The 18,305-nt window shown below is 42.0% G+C and overlaps 1 protein-coding gene across 3 annotated transcripts in view; it reads right to left on the minus strand.

The window, feature by feature from the left end:
• MAP4 (microtubule associated protein 4) overlaps window positions 1–18,305 on the minus strand; it is a 166,683-nt gene that overhangs the window by 93,204 nt on the left and 55,174 nt on the right. For all 3 annotated transcript variants that reach the window (XM_075144438.1, XM_075144437.1, XM_075144436.1), the window contains one exon: window positions 9,808–9,873. In XM_075144438.1, coding sequence (XP_075000539.1) covers window positions 9,808–9,873 — 66 coding nt within the window. The remainder of the gene's footprint in view (window positions 1–9,807; window positions 9,874–18,305) is intronic.

Here is an 18,305-nt window from a genome sequence, read left to right on the forward strand (position 1 = left end):
AGTGTAGTAAATGTTTTAGGGTTTGTTTGGGTTTTTTTAAATACTGGTAGCAACTATATAGAACTTACCCCCCAAAAATAGATGATTTAAAGCCTTCAGATGATGAAAGAAATCAAAATCAGATATTTACAGCAAAAAAGTTATCAGTTTGGCATGGAACTTACTCACTGAGGACTACCCTGTGTTGCACAAGTCAAGGCAGCGGTCATTAGTGGTCCTACCTAGTTTATGAAATGGTCAGCAAAACACCAAAAACCTCAGAGGTACACTACAACACTCAAGCTTCTTTCCACTAAAATTTCATCTGAAAAAAGCAAGTTTGTGTTAGTAGCAGCTGGCTCCTCCTCCACACAGACAAATACGTTTCCCCTATTTAATGTTCCAAAATCACAGTTTTTCAAGGAAGTTACTCCCATGGTTTCAAAGATTCCTACAGTGATTTCAAGGTGCAGATGAAACCAGCATTCTGAACTGAATATTCACCAAAATATCCAAAGTCTTAACAGATAGAAGGATTTAGAAAACTGGTAGCACAAATGACCATCTTTTAGGACACACTCCTTCACTGTGGTCAATATACATCTACATCACTTCCACACAAAACGTGACTATTCAACTCACCGAGATGTGGAAGAGCAAGAGAGATTCAAGGACTGAAAGCTCTTAAATGCAATACTTCTAGCACGGACCTGTAATATTTTAATGCCAAGCCGCTGCAAGACATTATGTATACTCAAAGAACCACTGTTAAGCAGCTCACAATACACTTTTTCAGTTCATAAGAACTCAAGTATCCGTCAGGTACGGTAAGCTAATACACAGTCAGACAATACAGGAGAGCTGTATTAATAAAACACACATTGAAGTGACAGATCTGTGCCCTGGTGATCTCATGAGTCATCTTTCACTGCGATCCGAGCGCTCAGTGACTTTGTTCCCCTGCACAACACGCCACCGAACACTCAGCCGCGTGAGAATTACAGACCTTGATCTAATCCAGGGCATGGAAGGGGCTCTGGTCGGGTTTTCCAAGCAAAGCTGAACAAAAATTTACCCCGATGTCTCTTGCGTTCCCAGTGTTTATAAGTGCTTCAACATCTGGAAAGTTTCTTTCAGCTTTCTGAATTGCTTGCGAGTAGCTCATGAGTTGAGATTATGCTAACTGCTGCTCAACTCCTCTGCCAGCCGTAGAAAGCTGCAAGGGTCCTTCATCTGAAAGACCACCATCCCCTTCAGAACCCGCAGAGCACAAGCCTTCATCCTCCGCACTCACCCTCCAGGGGCGAGGGGGAAGCGGCACATCCCCTGGCAGTGCCCCCACCTCCCACCCAGGGTCCTCACCGGGAGTCACGGGGCGTAACACCCCCCAACCTCTGCCCCCCGGCTGTCAGATCAGCTTCGTCGAGACGCCCACCTTCCCCTTCCCTCATCCACCTCAGGCCTAAAAATAATCACCCCCAAATGATCAGACACACACACAAACAACTTCTTAGTCATGCCCGTCTGAGGAACTAAACAAGCCTTCTGAATTATTCAGTTTGCTGCTTTTTTTAGACTGAAACAACAGAAAACATGAACTCTCCTTTAGCAAATATGGTTGGATGCAGACCCATTCTGAAAAGCCTAAAAAGCTCTCCCTTAAGTCCAGAAAGTATAAAAGCCTTGATAAATAAAAACTTGCACCAAACGGGAAATATGCAGGCAGGTAAAGGAGGGCAAATAGCTTTCATTAGAAAAGCACACCTTTGTTCTATTTACAAAATGCTAAACATAAGGAATTACTTTTTTAGGTTTTTTGTGGGTTTTGTTGGGTTTTTTGTTTTGGTTTGATTTTTTTTGTTTGGTTTTGTTTGGGTTTTTTTTTTAAGTTTTGTGTACTAGCAACTTATTCAACAGCAAAAGAGGGTTGGATAACAAACAAACAGCAAAGACTGAACCTCAGCTGGGTGGTAGTTAAATGCTTCCATTGTATACATCATATACTCAGAAATATTGTTAAGTGTAGATTACCATTCCCACAGACATGTCATTTTTCTGTGAATTCTCACAGAATCAGGCATCTTAAGCCATAAGCGGTGCATTGCCACAAACACTAGACATCATTTACTAGCTAGTTCACATGGGCAGATTTTAAGTACCTTGTAAGTCCAACACGGAAATGAGCATCCATCTCATCCATCCCCAGTTCACTTTTTATTCCTTGAGCATGGTGGGAAGAAGTTTTCCTTCTATTTCTGCCCCCTGCCCTCCCCCCCCAAATTGTGTTGAAAGAATTTCCTTTTTAATGTATTTACTAATTATTTACTAATAATGTATATTAGCTAAACCAATTTTTTGATGCACGTTTTCAAACATCTGTCCAGACAGCAAACTATTCCAGTTTAAGCCATTTACCTCTTTTAGAAACACCACCAGAGCAGTTAATCAAGCACATGCAGCTGCCTGTAGATATTAACTATGAACAAGCAGCACAACCCAAGAAGATTCTCACCACAGTACAACTATTGAGAGGTTAGTTTGAGAGGTTTATTAGGGTGATTTATTCAACAGTGATATACAGTTTCACATGATACAAAGCATTGGAATCATTAAGAAAAAAATCAGAAGTGGTAACAGACAAGCTTGTAAGCACAAGAAAGTTATAGTATGTTTTGCAAAGATTTCATATCATCTCTGAAGACTGGAGAAAAGTACGGGTAACATTGAATTCAAACAGAGGAACACATTTAGTAGCTACCTGGCTTTCTGAAAATAAAACCTGAAAAACGAAACACACACTCCTGCATATTCATTTACTGCACAACATTTTCAGCAAGATACAGGTACATTTTCTGGGAGCGACAAGAGATACAACCCTCTGCATTGGCTCTCCAACATCCCCTGCCTCCCCCTTGCCAAAACATTCAGCCTCCCGGGACAGGCACGTTACACTTCTGCCCCAGAAAAAGCAAATGTGAGACATTGCAGAGCTTTTGGTAAGAGTCCTGTAAGGAAGAACCACCACAAACAAGAAACAACCATCTCCCTTCCTCCATCTACAAGTTTACATTCAAATGTGTAAATCTAATGACATTTGAAATAAAAAGGGATAAAAATGGGGGGGGGGGAGTGGTAGTGTAATGGAATGAATTATTCATGTTAGCAGCTGAGACAGTGACTGAACCCCCGGGGTGCCCCTGTCTGCATTGGCAAGCTTTGCTTTGGTCTGCTGGAGACGCTGCTGTGCCTGGTTAGCTGACAGGCGTCCAGCCCAACTTCACTGAACGGGGGGCTCCTGTGCCAGGAGGCTGCCAGGCAGACCGCTCCGTAACTCCACTGCCTGCCTTGCAATAGCACCTAGCCAACTGCTACAAGTGCTAGAAACTCCCCTCTAGCCAATACTTTAAAGCATTATTGCATTTCAATAAAATAAAGCACGTGCAGGGGTTGGGAGGAAGGAAGTCTGATATTCAGTTAATCCAAAAACTTTTGTTATTCAATCTGAAAATTTCTCTCTTATTATTTACTCTCTATTTCTAGGGCAGAAATAGTTAAGCCCTCTTAAGGCGAAAGGTGAGAAAGAATGATGTGCGGAACCTAGTTAAAAAGCCTCCAAACTAGCTGTGATACTGTCTTGTTCCAAAATCAACCACATTAAAAAAAAGGCTATAAAGAGGTCTTTAAAAATAAAGCCAAGAACACAACAATCTCCTTTTATGGCAACAGACGCCAAAAATCCCCCAAGAAGAAAGCACTTCATGACAACAAGAAGGACCAAACACCTCTCCTTGCATCACACACCACCGCTCTCGTCTCACCTTTCGGTGTGACTGAGCAGCAGACCTGATGTGTGAAGTACAGCTGGAGAAACGGTCCCAGGTGGCCTGCAGACCCATGTGAGCGGGACCTTCCACCACCCCCAAAAGCTGGAGAGGCTTTGGAGACTTGTCAAAGGTGGAGGCTGTTGGCTACATGCTACCACGTGGTGCATTTCCAGTAAAACCAGAAAGACAGAGGGCAATCTGTCACAGCCGTACTGGCCAGTGTATCCTGAGTCCCAATTACCATTATTGCTCTAGTCCACGGGGAAATGCTTATTTTTGTACTTCGGTCAGGGTCTGGTCTCAAGGCTGCTGGTCTTAAGCAACTGCGTGGTGGCTCTGCCAGGTCGGCACATCGGACCGGCAAGGGAAGAGCACAGCTTCGGCAGCTGAGTGCCTGTAGGCAACGGGGTTTTCTCCAAAATGACAGCTACCTACCTCGGAGGTGAAGCCAACAGTGTTACTTGTTCAGAAATTGGCACCGCAAGGATGTCAGCTACTAATGAGGCTTTGAATGGTGGGTAAAGCAATAAATTGCCACCAAATTAGAGAACAAAAGCCTCGAGTCCTGATGCACATCACTAAACAGGCTGATGACACATAATTCATTGCAGCAGCTCTGGACACTGTCACCCTGGGTGGAGAGCATGTGAGGTCTCAGATTAAAAAGAAAAAAAAAAATCAAGACTGGATGGGTCACTATTTGAGGGAGATCTTCAAAGAAATCCTTCTGGTGGCATTAACAGTGGTATTCATTCAAGGTGCAGTGCTCTTCCAGTAAATCATTAGTAGACCAGTATCATAATGTAGTCATGGGTACTAGCAGGGTACTAGGAATATTCAGGTGCAAGCTACTCTCTTCATAACATGAAAATACCATTTTTAGGCAAGTGAAAGTATGCTAGCTTTTAGAAATTTGGAGAATCACGTTCTACCTTAGACTGGATTTGGGTTCAAATAAATCCTGTACTTTTATCAGGTGTTGTAGACAAAGTACCTTTAGCTACACAACACAATTATCCTCAAACAAAACATTCACTAGTCTACAAAAACCCAGGCTGAGCTTGCCTCATGTAAAATACTAAGTAGTCTCTCTAAATTATTTCCTTCTTTTGCATTTTATCTGTTGAATGGTGATAACTAATACTTTTGTGTGTGGAAAGCTTTGCAGCTGTATGAGACAGCAGGAATTGCAATGGACTTGCTGACCTCTTGTAGCTCTGTTTAAGGTTAAAACAGGCCCACTCCTTTTGGTGTTGCTGGAAATTGTCATAATTATTTCAGTATAGATTTAACAATGTAGTCTAGATATTTTGTTTCTCTCAGTTTTAGAAGGGACAGATTATTTTTTCATGGCAGGTAAAATTTCATCCAAGGCTGTCATTACCAAAACAAAGCTAGAGGTATGAAGTTAAAGAAAGGCAATTTTCTTTCTAACTTCCAAGGCTTGCAAGAAGCAGTATGACAGCAAAGCAGCTTACTGAGGCAGAAATTTGGGGTTGGTAGTTTTCCTTTATAGTCCCAGTTGATGGCAAGTGCTTGAACCCCATAATCCACCCCTCACAAACCAGAGACAATCTGCTTGTACCTCAGTAAACATGGTCTTTCCTAACCTGTTTCTCACGCCTGTATACTAAGTGCTATAACGTGTACACACCTGTTTTGAAAACGACAACATTATTAAAGATAAAAACCTCATATGAGAAGGTTTCAAAGCAGCGCGGATAAAGGCAGGTAAAACTCAGCGTTATTCTAAAAGGCTGTGGTGAGTATGGGGAGAAGGGAAAGGAGCTGCAGTCATGGTGGACCCATCCGCTATGAAAGCACAACTTTAAATTTAATATCAAACCTTCTGCTATTAAGCATCTATGAAAAAGGATGTAAATTAAATTTAAAAGTGGTTGAACTAAAAATGGAGCTGTAGTTGTGATTTAAAAACAGTGGGAGTGCTGAAATAGTGCAGTTAAAAACCATCATGCACGTTTGTGCTTACACAAAGAAAGGAAGGTTTCAACAAGCACTGCAGAGCAGAGAGGGAGGAGGAGAAGGGCTGATCGGCCGACAGCACAGCTACCCTTTGGTTTCTTCTACACGTAAAGTCCAAAGATGTAAAGCAAGAGCTCTGTAAAATGCTGAAGATTTTAGAAGTGTAATGGCAGGTAGAAAAGTACACTGGTCTTGTATCAGTGGCAGCCCCAGTGTTAGGAGACAGTCTAGGCTTCTAGGAGGAGAAAATAGAAGAGAGGAAAAGAAGTAGGAGAGGGAAACGGGATGGGGAAAGGGGCAAAAAAGCGCACGTCATTAGTAAACATTAACATTCAGGTAGCAACTGCACAACAAGCAATATTTCATTTAGTGCAGCCAGGAGATTTGCCAAAAGCCAGATTAGAGACTCATGGAATTCTGCTTTTAGAAGTGTCTGAAAATTATGACTAGTCATGCTATGGCATGACATTGTGCCACATGCAAAAATTAGCTGTGATAAATCAACATTAGTGACAAATTGCTATCAAAAGAACAGCAGCTCAGGATGCTGCTTAAAGCACAATTTGCACTGAAAGCAGTGACAAAGTATTTTTGTGACCTGATCTCAGATGGGAGAACGACAAGCAGGCTGGTTGGAGAGAAAGTCCAGCTAGGGAGAGTATGAACACCGAATAGCAATACTTCCCTAGGTTACTTCTCATCTTCCAGCAAGATAATGAACAGGATCTTGGAACAAGAGGTATCCAGATTAAACCGTATGATCATCCTTGATGGATTTCTTTCCAGGAATTTGTCTTTTTGACAATATATTAATTCCTTTGAACTCTAGGCAAATATCCTGCAATAAGGAGTTGCAAACGTTGCACTGTTTGAAAATTACGCATATATTTTTTGTTTTAAACCTGCTGTTAGGGTTTTACTAAACACCCCTTAACTTTTGCATTGTGAAAGTTAGCAGTTAGTTCCCTAACTCAATACCTGCATGCCGTCAGTGATTATAAGCTATTAACAATATCCCCACACCCTTGCTGATTCACTTGAGTTGCACCAGATGTGCACAGCTTCCCTCCGACCGCTGCACCAACCACTCTTCTATTTATCCTTATAAGGAAGAACAGAACTAACAGAGAGAGTTTCAGTCTATGTGCTGAATACCCAAGCCAGAGCTCCCGGCCTGTAGCTCTCAAATTCTCAAAAAAACAAAAACGCACAAACCAAATAAGCAATCGCCACATAAGGCTCAGCACTGCCAAAAACCGAACCCTTCAGGGAAACTGCCAGTCTCTCCCTTTCAGGCAAAGCAAACGGGTGCAGAGGGTTCTCAGCCTCACGGCCACAGTTTTGGACCCTCAAGTAAACAGCTGACATAGTCAACCGTTCACATTTTTCCTTTACATCCTGAAATACTGAACTATACACATCCCTGCATCAATGGTTTAAATACATCACTGTTACAATAAAAATAATTCAACAGTTAATATAGGGTTTTGCCCCTGAGTTACATTAGTTTTGGATTTGTGCCATCTACTACATTAACGGTATTTCGGAGCGGGGCATCTGGTCAGGAGGCAGCACAGGCTGCCAAACCAGCACCAAGATTTCAGTCCTGACTAATTCTAACCTCCGCATACACATACACCAGATGTCTGTAGATAATGTTCCATGCAATAAAACATTAGCAAGTCATCGCCCTGTTTTATTTGATAGGTGAAAAAAAGCATGTAGCAATACTTCCTGTGATCTAGACCGGAGAGATAAGCAGACATTTATATTTTCAAATAGCTTAACTATATCTTTCCCCAATACTTTCCCTGAAGTCTGTTTCAAAATCCAGCTCAAACACAGCTCTGCTTTTAAAAGCTCTCTCTGTAGCTCTTAACACTGCTTTTTGTAGCAAAAAGCTGGTTTCCTTGAGCATCACCTTCCTTAGTCCTCTCTCAGCTACTCTGTTTCCCACCTCTGCACTGGACCCATATTACACATCCAGAGGAATCTTTCCAGCTTTAAAAAGAGACAGATTAGGGAATAGATCCAGCTGAAAACAAATAAGCCGGCCAACAACTGAAGGTGGCTTAGGGCCAGGGACAAAAGGCTTTAGGCAGCACTACCTATTAAATGTAGAACCAGGCACTACTGAAGTCCGTCACTTGGTCTGGAACAACTTGCCTGTATTTCTGCAAAGCAGCAACTGCTCTTCAACTCTGAAAACAACTCCATTATCTGATCAAAAACTAGCATTTCTCCCTTACTCTCAAATGTATAAGCGTGGATATTTCAAGTATTCCATAGAGAAGGGGGTAGAGGGAAAGAGTCCATGAAATAGTTGTTGTATAAATCTTCTGTTATTCTGAAAAGCCTAATTAACTTGATGCCTATGACTCTTCATCCTTTGACATGCTGTTTCTACCACTTTGATGTCACTTTTAGACAGCCTTTAACAAGGGGGAAAAAAAAAAATATCTAACTCTACCCCACAAAGATAGAACACATTAATAAATTCAAAAGCTTCAGACACATAAAAGTATCTTTGATCAAAGTTGTTAGCATTTAGTGTGTGAAGAGTTAAACCTCCAGAAAGCTAGTATTAAGCAAATAACAAGAAATTTTTTAGACAAAATTCAGAAGTTGAATAAAAAAATCCCAATGCATTTAATTAGTCATATCTGGAGTATCATAAATCTGATCTATTTCTATCTCCTTTTAGTTATATGTATTAAAAAAAGACAGGAAGTAAACCTTAGGAAAGTTCAGAAGTGTTCTTAATTTCAGTTTTATGCTAAATTACAAAAGATGCACAGCTTCCTTTTCACCAGATTTACAATGGCCAATTAAGTACAAAGATCAATTTTTGTACTCCCTTCCTCAATAAGAACATGAACACACTAAGCAGAATTATAGCAAAAAAGTGGTTTAATTCATCCCTGTCTCCCACTCCTATACATTCATCATTATCTCCTGGATTTTTTTTTTTCTTGGGGCTGCACCTACAGACTAGCAGAAGAGATACTAGTGCTGGGAACATCCAAACAATCTTAGTGATGATCTGTACTGCTAAGGCTGAGCTGAAAATCATGCAGAGGGAGACCAAATAAATAGCTCTTACCAATGCCAGGATGACAATTAACTTTCTAATATTTTATCCTCAAGAAAACAGAGGTGCTACAGCATGGCCTGTCAAAGTCCGCACCCTCCTCACCACAAAAGGAAACAATCCACTGGCTCATGCACACAGTCGCAGAGTTTGGTTCGGTTGGAATTTGGTAGGAAACCCAATTCACAGTAAGAAAGTCTCATAAAAGGGAACTGGTGTTTATCATTAAATGTAACTGCTAAAAGATGACTAACTTCAGCATATGTTAGGCTGCTTGGAAAGATCAGTTATTTTCCAGGTTCCTCACAAGTTTGAAATATTGGTCCACTTAAGTAACAACAAGTTTCTTGCAGACAAAGCTACCCTAACGCTGTACAAAAAGAAGTGCAGAAGACCTCAATTTCGTCTTTGACATTGCTAAAGCAAGTATTAGGAGATATTTACAGAAGGATAGTTTGGCGTGGAAAGAGAAGCTGTAGAATAAACAAAGCAGTGTAATTTCAGTAGCAGCTAAGAATTAGTGAATAAAAAACTATACATCAAAGACTGGTGTATTCAGAGAAGAAACATCACTGTCAGTCTCATAGGGAACAGGAGAAGTCATTCTCACAGGTTAGAGTTCAGCTATGAATATTACGGAGTCACTGGAAAGCCATTTAGGTATCAGTGCCCTAGATGTTGCCTTCCCAACACTGACCATGAATAAAGTATACAATGTCTTCAGAACGAGGCTTTATGCAAATAAGCAATTTCAAACCCAAAAGTTCTATTTTGTTTCAAATTCTTTGAAAAGATAATTAAAAAAACAAAACCAATTCTCCATGGAGAAATATGACTCAAAAATAAACTGCATTTTGTCACAATGAGGTTTTCCTGGTCCAGTAACAAATAAAGAAGTCAACGTGTTTCTTCCAGGCATTAAGCACGTACCTGTGCGATGATCTTCTATTCCATGGTCACCGTTTTCTACAACTGTTGGCCCGGAAGCTGGAGTATCTGCAAGAAATCAAAGGAAATGTTAGCACTGGATGAAGTTAATCTTAATCCAAAACTTAAAGACAACATTGTAAGGACAACACTGTAATATTATCAAACACAGATAAGGGGTTTTTTTATCCCCAGAATTATTCTTGAAATAAGTTAAGGTACCCACATGGCACCGAGTCAGTGCAACTTAAAACCTAAAAAGAAGAGCTTTTCAATCACAGAAAATCTAGTCCCATGAAGGAGACTCAAGACATAACTAGAAGCTTCTTTACCTATTCATACCATCACTTCAAACTAAGCTTTCCCAAGGGCCAGCACTAGACCTCTGTGACTCTGGACTTCCTTCAAGCAAATAATGCTTAGCCAAGCTGATAAACTTCGACGGGCTTGGTGGATGGGAGGCAAGAGCAGTTGATGCTGTCGACCTTAACGCCACCTCCCGTAACATCCTCATAGACAAACTGACAAAGCATGGGTCGGAACTGCACAGTGAGGTGGACAGAAAACTGGCTGAACAGCCAGGCTCAGAGAGCGGTGATCGCTAGCACAAAGTCCAACTGGAGGCCAGTCACTAGTGGCGTCCCACAGCAGCTGACACTGGGGCCAATACCATTTAACATCTTCATTAATGACCTGAACAACGGAGAGGAGCACACCCTCAGCAAGTTTGCAGATTATACAAAACTGGGAGGAGTGGTTGATACGCCAAAGGCTTGTGATGCCATCCCGAGGGACCTGGACAGGCTGGAGAGATGAGCAGAGAAGAATCTCATGAAGTTCAAGAAGGAGAAATCTAAAGTCCTGCACCAAGGGAGGAATAAGCCCAGGCACCAGTATACACTGGGGGTCAACGTGCTGGAAGGCGGGTCCTGCAGGAAAAGCCCTTGGGATCCTGGTGGCCAACAAGTTGAACATGAACCAGCAATGTGCCCTTGCAGCAAAGATGGTCAACAGCATCCTGGGCTGCATTAGGCAGAGCATTGTCAGCAGGTTGAGGGGGGTGATCCTTTCCCTCTCCTCAGCACTGTTGGGACATCTGGAGTGCTGGGTCCTGTACAGGAGAGATGGAGCTACTGGAAAGAGGTCAGTACAGGGCCTCTAAGAAGATTAAGGGACTGGAGCGTCTCTCATATGAGTAAAGGCTGAGAGAGAGCTGGGACTGTTCACCCTGGAGAAAAGACTTGACGGGGGGGGATGTGTACAAGCACCCGAAGGGAGGCTGTAAAGAAGCCTGAGGCACTCTTTTCAGTGGAGTCCAGTGACAGAACAAGAGCCAACAAGCACAAACGAATTCCCCAGAATCTTTAAATATTGGTCCACTTCAGTTGTGACAAGTTTATTGCAGACGAAGCTATCCTAATACTGTTAGAAAAAAGGATCAGAAGACCTCAATTTCAGCTCTGACAGCACATTGCTAAAGCAGATATCAGGGAGAGATTTAGAGAAGGGTAGTTCAGGGTGGAAGACCACCGATTCCAAAAAATAGCATATAAGATACTTACCACCAAGAGATTTAGTCTACCTTGTTCTGACACGGTCAGATAAAATTTTAACAGGCACCAGGATTTACACACTGACCTTGGAAAACATGGCAGCAAAACAAGACCTAGTGAGAGCTGGGCGATTTTGACTCAAAGAACCAAGCTCTAAACTGGGCTTTGCCACCTGCTCAGTGAGCCACCTTAGGAAAGCCACTCTGCAAACAGGTAGCTATCTCCAAGTGTGTAATGAAAATGCTAAAAAAATCATTTTTGAAAATGCTGCTTGGAAACAATCTTTGGGAATAAAGGAATTTAATTAACATAACAATGTAATTTTTTTTAAAAAGCACACTTCTTGTTCTAGTACTCAAACAGTTCCTCCTAATCATCAAAATATACTAGTGAAATTCTGTATCACCCCATAATCTTTACACTGGGCTGCCGAGGGTCAATAACTATAATTGCTTAGGCAAACTGCTTGAGGAATTCTATTTATTTTAAATTACGGCCTTTGAGATCAGACCATGGTCCTTACAAAACTAGCTGGATTGTGCTGGTATTAATACTGGCGCAGATTGCCAGCAGCACAGTATTTCTGTAGACAACCACCACCATGACAGGTGAATCTTACAAGGCCATTTACCTAAATTGAAGATATCATCCTTGCACCAAGTCTTAAAATATTTTCTAGTATCTTCTTAAATAAACTCTGCTTAATTTCTAAGAATTTATCCCATTTTCCAGTTGTGAAATAGTGAAGACAAGTCATTGCAAGAACGATACTGAGTAGCATTAGTTAAGCACAACAAGCAGCACAAGCTCTAGCAGCAGTTTAGCTCCTCAGGCCATCAGTTCTGCTTATTGTGAAGAAACACTCAGGGCAATGGCTTAAAAAAAAATCCTGTGGGTAAATAAAATAAAATTACTCCCACAGAGAAACACATTCAGTTACCTGGAGTTGCTGCTGTCCCTTCCCTGAGCTCAAGCAGTTTTAAAACAAAGCTACATTACCAGTATACTTCAGGTACAGCACTTCAGGGCTTAATCCAACCCTCAGTAAAGCAAAAGGAAAGTCTTTCCAGTCACTTCAGTGGCTCACCCTGGTGTTGTACAAAAATTCAACATGAACTTGCCAGACAGCTTATAGAAAAACATACACCTACATCCTCTTCAAGTAGCTGAAAATACTACAGGAATCCCTGGACCTGTTTCTTAGCAGTTAAACACACCAGCTCCTCCTGCTGTTAGTCTTTACAAGGTCTGGTATTTACTGTAACAGTAGAACTGTCTTAACTAGTAACTGGGAGAACTACTGCCAGTCACTGAATTTACTGATCAGTTCAGGCAAAGAGAAATCAGGGCCATGGGATGGTTTATACAACACTGCTTCACAGATGCTGGGTATCTCGTGGAGTAACAGGGTCTTACAAGGAGATCTCCGAGCAATTACGTAGAGGAGCTGAACCTGCCAGTTACCAGCGAGGGAGCTTAGCCCAAGCGCAAGAGCTACAAGTTTTAAGTCCTGCTCAAATGGGTGTAGTAACACTGGTTTAATGAAGGTAGCTGACGATGCCACTGTAACAGAAGTTTTGCAAGTCTTCTCTAGTCTTCACTCATGCTAAACGTGTCAAAAAAATCTTTTGGTGGTGGGGAAGAAAAAGACAGCAACCCCCACTACCACAGCCCACCAGCTTACTCCCATTTCTTCAGTATTTAAAATGTAATTGAAAACTTGAATGCAAATTCTGTTTTAAATTGGGCAAAATGATCACATACTGCTTTCAGTTTCATTCAAATCTGATCATTACACCTTGCACAGACAATACAGCTGTTGAAACGTTTCATAGTCTGCCCTTGATGCCACCATGTTATTCATGCATTAAAAACAGGACTCAACTTGATCACAAATATGGCTAAACACTACAATTTGGTCTGCCAAGTCTGTGTGCATACTTTGAGCACTGGCTTCGGCTTGCAAAAAATGTTCATCTGTAAGACTGGTCTGGTGGCACTTGGGATGAGCCGTTTGTGTGCATTTGAGGTCAGCTTTGCACTCCATATAGTCTACTCTGTGGTGCTTCTGGCAATTGAGTCCATTTCAGCTATTCAGAAAATAAACCCTTCATCTGTACAAAAGTTTCATTTAGAGACTGACCTCCTAGGTAGCAAGTGATCCAAGCCAACTGTCGTCTATCAAAAAGAAAAGCCAGGACACCCCACCCTCCCCTACCAAGGGCTCTGCAAACTTAAAATAAAACAAAAAAAACCCTACGAAAATATTAATCAAGCCTACCAAACACTATGGTAGATGAAAACAAGGACAGCTCAAAGCCAGCTGTGTTTCTGGCTTAGCCTTCCATAGAACTCATAGGGCTCTCAAGTCTGTGCAGCTTCTAGACTACGAAGCACAAATACATTCTTCAGAGAGCTTCATCTTATTCAGTCCCTATATTCACTCATTTGAAGAAAAAAAAAAATTTTAAGACATATTGAAAATCCTGCATTTGCTTCAGTGGCACAGGAGTGAGGGCAAAAGAATAGGTCAAAGCCGTTGCGGCGTTCCTCTCCTCCTCAACGTGCTGAGCAGTAACCACAGTAGCTGCTCTTCTCCGCGTGCACCCTGCTAGCTGCAGAAGGTTGCTTCTCTGCCATCAAAGCCATGCAGGGGGAAGTGATTAAAAAAGCTCCAGTTACCACAACAGCAGAGGAACCTGCAAGCAGGTTTCATATAGGCAACAGCTTTTAACTTTCTCATAAAGCTCTGCAAACACACAGGGATAAGCAGGACACCATTGCACATGCATGTGTCAAGCCAGGGTCTCTCCAAATCAAACACTTAACCAGGCAAAATCTAAAGAAAATTTTAGGCTCAACAGCGGGTTCCCAAACGAGCAGAAGAACCAGAAATGCCACGTCTTTCCTTCTGCACTTCTTGGGAAAGATGAAAAGCAGGTAAAATGGTTTCCTTTACAGTTTTAGCCTTTTTAGAAGACAAGCCTCCAGAAAATCAGGTCAAATGAAACAACTCCACCCAGCATTAGTAGTTTTTATTTTCATGTCTCCGAAGATCAGCTCCTTTGGAGCAAATCAAACTTATTTTAGTTAGCTAGCATGCAAGTGTGAAAGTACCCAGCAATTTTCTCAGGGCCAGGTCTCCTCCCCTCATATTCCAAATTGTATAAAAACAAAAACATGTCAAGATGTTGTAACTACATAATCCTCATCAGAATCACAAGATAGTATTTGCATCTGGCTAGTGGATCAAAGGATTGTTTTTATATAAACAAATTTAAGGCAGCATTTGCTAAACCGATAATCTCTAAAGCAAATGGACAGTGCCAATATAAAAAACCCTGCTCTCCAGCAGTGACTTGGCGTAGCGCACATGGAAGCATAACCACAACTGAGGACGCTTCCAACATCAGACCTGCCGCCTGCTCTGTAGTAGGCATGGGATACCAGAGGCTGAAAAGGAAAGAGAGCTCTCAGCAGGCCAGGGTGAGGTGGACAGGTTGTGGAGGAGAGCCATTTTGTACGTTTTATCGTCCTATCACACGTTGGTGCGTGCAGACTGGGTTAGACAAAAAAAACATGAGTGGGAACAAAAACGCTGAAAAAGAGAGTGCTATACAGTCAAAACTAGCTGGTAACTCTTAAACAAGTAGCTTGAGCTATTTCAATTACTACGTTTAAATATTCTGTCTCAAAATGGCTTCTGAACAGCAGTCAAGCTCATCAGCTCCCAGAGACACCAAAAAAAGGCTGAGAGTTTTGCTCGCTCTTTGGCATTCCCATATGACATAAAAGCTTGGTTTGGATTCTCAAGCTGCTCTCTCTAACCGTAAGAATTAAAGAGAATTTGAATTTAAATGGAAGCCAAGGCTTGCTTGGTTTTGTGTTTTGGGGATGCCAGGGCTTTCAGAAGCACACACATACTGTCAGATGGCACTAGCAGAAGCACAGCTGCACAGGCAGGTCTGGCGCCCAAGAGCAGAAAAAGACCTGCCATACGGATTTCTACTAAGATCCCTCTCCCCCTTCACACCTCTCCTTCTGAAATAGGAAGCTGAAGCTCGAAGGTTTAATCACCTTGTCTGATCACTGGCTGCCTCTGATGGAATTGAATCCAAGATGACTGTTAGAGAACCCCAGGTGAAGTTCACTAATCGAGCACAAATATTACCTGAATGAAGCTAAACCAGTGTAAAGCAACTCAGCTAGAAAAAATTTTTTTTTTCTTTGTGAATTGTAACAATTAGATTAATTTCACCACTTTGTTTCATAAAACATAGAAAAAGTTTCAAGAACACTTTGGCTTATCAAGACAATACTTAAGGCGCTCCCTCCTCAAGAAAATAGGGGTGTATTACATAGTTAAGCAACTCAACCCAAGATCTGGGCAGCTTCATAATATAATCTGCATTTTAAACAAAACCAAACAAACAAAAAAAACACCCTCACTCTGAAATATGCTCCCGACAGACTACTGGTACAAGGCCCTATGCTGAAATGAACTTGCAGTTTCTGCAGCTGGGCCACGAGATGCTGGGAGAGCAGCTGAAATCTGGGGCAGAGCACAGGAGTCAGACAGCTTAGGAGCACACCTTTGCTATTGCCTGGGGGTCTCTGAACTATTTTTAATGTTTGGTTAGCAAGTGTCTGATAGAAACCCGCTGCAAGGAACATGGGCAGATTAAAGACCTTGTGCACTCAGATCATGCTCAATACTTATATACAAAAAGACAATATAGGGATTTATATTAACCAGAGGTTTTAACAACTTTGGGGTTGGAATGGACAGACTTTCAGAGGAAGAAGGTGTTCAATATATCATATGAGATAAAAATGCAAGTATCAACACGTTTGCTGACTTTTTTTAATCCCTCTGAAACTTTGGGGTATATGGAACATTCCCCATCCTTGGTTTCATATGTGACAAAGTGTTGCACTTACTCCTAGCGCAGACAGGGAGATAAAAGGAAAGGGAAATGTTGTGGGTTGGCCTTGGGTTTCAGGCTCTGGAGCTGTGTTTTGTTCATACCAGGGCAGGATGGCCTGCTCTGCTGTGCAGCAGTGTCTGTCCAGCAGCACCACGCAGCGCCAGCAGAGCCATCTCGTGGTGACACATGTGCTTGGAAAAAAGCCCCAAAGCCATTGCCCATAGCAAATCAAAAGAACTTTGTCACTTACATCATGCTCAGTATTTCTTTCCCTATTAAAAAAAACTATACAAAGTTAAGACTCATCATCAGGTTTGTGAACTGAGTGAGTGCAAGAATGCAAAACATGCATTTACTGTGTACAAGGCCAGGAACAATTATGCTGCAGACCTAGCTTTGTACACAATTCCTCAACAACAACACAACCAAACATTTCAGAAACAATATTGGTCCTCACTTGAACTAAAACATCTCACAGGAGCACTGCTGCCTGCTGCAAGCTATTAAAGCACAGTATTTTCCTTTCAGTTGGAACTTGCTCCCACCCAAACATCTCTTGCTTCGCACTTTAGGATGCGTATCCCTTACCTCACATGCGCACCCTAACGAAAACTGCTGCCACGACTTTAATTGGAAGCTCCACAGTATCCTCTAAATTCCTTGGAGCCTTGGAACTAGATAAGGAAAGCTAGCTGCAAACAGTGTAGCACACACCCAAAGCGATCCTTCAGTGTTATGTGAAGCCCACAATGTCATCAGAGGATTACCCCAGAATTTCCCAATTATGACGTCCATCCAGGTGCTAGAAAGAGTAAAACCCTTTCTTCTTAAGCTATGCCTTTCCAACTTTAAAAGTTAACTGTGTTAGAGCTTTATTCTAGGACAAATTTGTAGGTGACCATACAACTCCTCATGATGTCTCTGTAGTCACATGGTTCACCCAGGTACACGATGGGGGCCCATGTGATCGTTAAACTTGTCTAACCTGGGTCCTGGGTTTAGGAAAAAAGTAAAAGAAAAACCTTGAGCAGAGATGGAATAGCTAGAGCCTGACGGGACATATGATTAAACCTCTTCTGACTGGGGAAAGGCAATCTCAGTAGCAGAGACCGTGCTGTCTGAACACATTCGTGCCTTTTAACATAAATAAATTAACAAGCGGGGGCTGAAAAGCCCAATCCATGAAAGCTTCTCCCTCAGGAAAACAAAGCTATTTGCAGTCGTATTTGGAGCCAGGACATGGAACTCTTGCTGCCTTTCACGTAGCAGTCCCCCCTCCCCAAAAACTTCATGTTCTACTCAAAGCACTGCACTAGAACAACACCTAACACCCCCATTAGGACCTTGCAATATCTCACCCAGGCTCATTTATGCTAGAGCCTCAATAAAAGCAAGTACATTAGATTTACTGCATTTTTTTAAAGTTACAAACATTGAAGAAATCTCATAGGAAGAATAGGTATCCTCATCACTTCTGTTTTTCCCTGATCAGGCAAATTAAGACATAACAGGATCAAATCCTAAAACTGGCCTGCAGTAAACTGACTGTTTTAAACTGCGGAGCTTGGTAGCCCTTCCCCTCCTGGTACAAGGTGGGAAAACCGAAAAACATTATCTTACACACTCAAGGCAAGCAAGCTCTCCAATTTCTTCAGTTAGGGTCTTGTCTTCATCTTGCCAAAGATTTAGGTAATGCTCATAACTGTTCTCCAGCTATCCCAAAAAAGGGAAAAACAAATCTCCAAACCAAGAACAAGAAATTGCCCCACAAATCCCCCACTTTGCCATGCAGGAGAGAAACAAGTTCCGCTCAAGCAAACACCTGGTTGTACAGCCAAGGGAGGCACTAGGGAGGGGAAGGGGGTTAGAAAACCCAAGGGATGCAGATAAGAGAAGAGTCTGGCCCAAAGGTAACCTGCGTTAGCACCCCAATATCTCTGCCTCAGTTCTGCACACAGGAACTGGCAGTCTTCTCACAGGGCAGTTCAGCAAGTTCTAATTACTAAGCAAACCCAAAATG

Source organism: Calonectris borealis, chromosome 2 (genome assembly GCF_964195595.1).
Source record: "Calonectris borealis chromosome 2, bCalBor7.hap1.2, whole genome shotgun sequence".
In the NCBI taxonomy this organism is placed as follows: domain Eukaryota; kingdom Metazoa; phylum Chordata; class Aves; order Procellariiformes; family Procellariidae; genus Calonectris; species Calonectris borealis.